A 1,281-nucleotide genomic window follows, 5' to 3' on the forward strand; every position below is an offset into this window, starting at 1 on the left:
CTGCCTTCCCACCTGAGCTGGGACTAGCAGCACTGCCCTGGAGTACATCCCATCACTCAACTGTCTGCTCTGGGAAATCCCCAGGCCTGGACCAAGGCAGTGGCCCTTGGGGGAGGATTTCTGCTGCCCTGTGCAGGTAACAAACTAGAAAACTCAGCAGGGTCTACTGCCAGCTGCTAGACCAGCAAAAGTAAGCACCCACTCAAAGCCACAAGTACTTAGATCAAACACTGTCACATTTGGAAAAGAAGGAGATACTAAAGAGACAAAATACTGAACAGCACAGAAGTGTCAGCATTTGAAACAACAAAACCCATCCTGCCATCAGCCAGCTGTGTAACACACCCTCACGCTGACGCATCAGCAGCTTTCTGTCCATGAAGCCAGAACAGCTTTTTGCATGGGTCCTTGGGAGCCCCTCTCTGCAACCGGAAACGGACCTGGCAGCTGCAGAGCAGAGCTGTGCCCCAGGGACATGCAGTGCTGGACAAAGGGCAGGGAGCAACCCAGTCCCTCCTGGGCTTCCAGCACAGGCAGCCACAGGGGACCCCAGGCAGCATGGGATGAATCTGCAGCTGCTCACATCAATCCCTTAAGCTGAGCTTGATTTTTATATCAAACATGCAGATATAAAAGTAACTAAGAGATGTTTTATCAAAAAAAAAAAAAAAAAAAAAGGAGGAAAAAAGTTGTTTTTTTTTAAAAAAGAAAAGGCTTCAGAAGATTTTCCCCTCCCAAAAGAGTCCCAAATCCAAGGTGCTCTCCTACCTTCAGGTCACTGCTCTCTGCCTCCCGCAGCTTCTTCAGCCTGAAGTCCCCCTCGCAAGGGTTGAGTGCCGAGGGGGGGGCCACACATGCACACTTGCAGCTGGGTCCTGACGTGATGGTTTCCACCGTGTAAAAATCTTCCGCTTTGAAAGCACCTTCATTAATCCTTTGGCAGGCTGAACGGCCCAGGGGCCTGACAAGGCATTTGCACCGACAGTCGGAGCCTTCAGACACCGCCTTCACCTTGTCATAGTCACCTAACAGCTGAGCACAGGTGACCCAGAAGTTAGCAAACATCTTGTCCTCTGCTTGCCCAGCAAGGGACAACGGCACACTGAACTTCACGGTCCAAACAAGGACACTTTGGACACCCTAAACCTCGAGGAAACTGGCCAGCTCTTCCAAAATCCAAGAAGTTTTCTAGAGAGTGCAGAGCTTTCTGGTCCCTGTCTACAAGGGGAATAAAAACTGGCTTCTCCCAACAGGGTATTTTTTATTCCACTTGGCGTAAAA

General features: G+C 50.3%; 1 protein-coding gene across 1 annotated transcript in view; it reads right to left on the minus strand.

Moving 5' to 3' along the window:
- OLFML2B (olfactomedin-like 2B) overlaps nt 1-1,065 on the minus strand; it is a 12,625-nt gene extending 11,560 nt beyond the window's left edge. The window contains exon 1 of the mRNA XM_010017155.1: nt 769-1,065. Within this exon, the coding sequence (XP_010015457.1) occupies nt 769-1,065 (297 nt within the window). The remainder of the gene's footprint in view (nt 1-768) is intronic.
- Between the last annotated feature and the right edge of the window lie 216 nt (nt 1,066-1,281).

This window comes from Nestor notabilis, unplaced genomic scaffold (assembly GCF_000696875.1).
Source record: "Nestor notabilis isolate BGI_N333 unplaced genomic scaffold, ASM69687v1 scaffold4476, whole genome shotgun sequence".
Lineage (NCBI taxonomy): Eukaryota > Metazoa > Chordata > Aves > Psittaciformes > Psittacidae > Nestor > Nestor notabilis.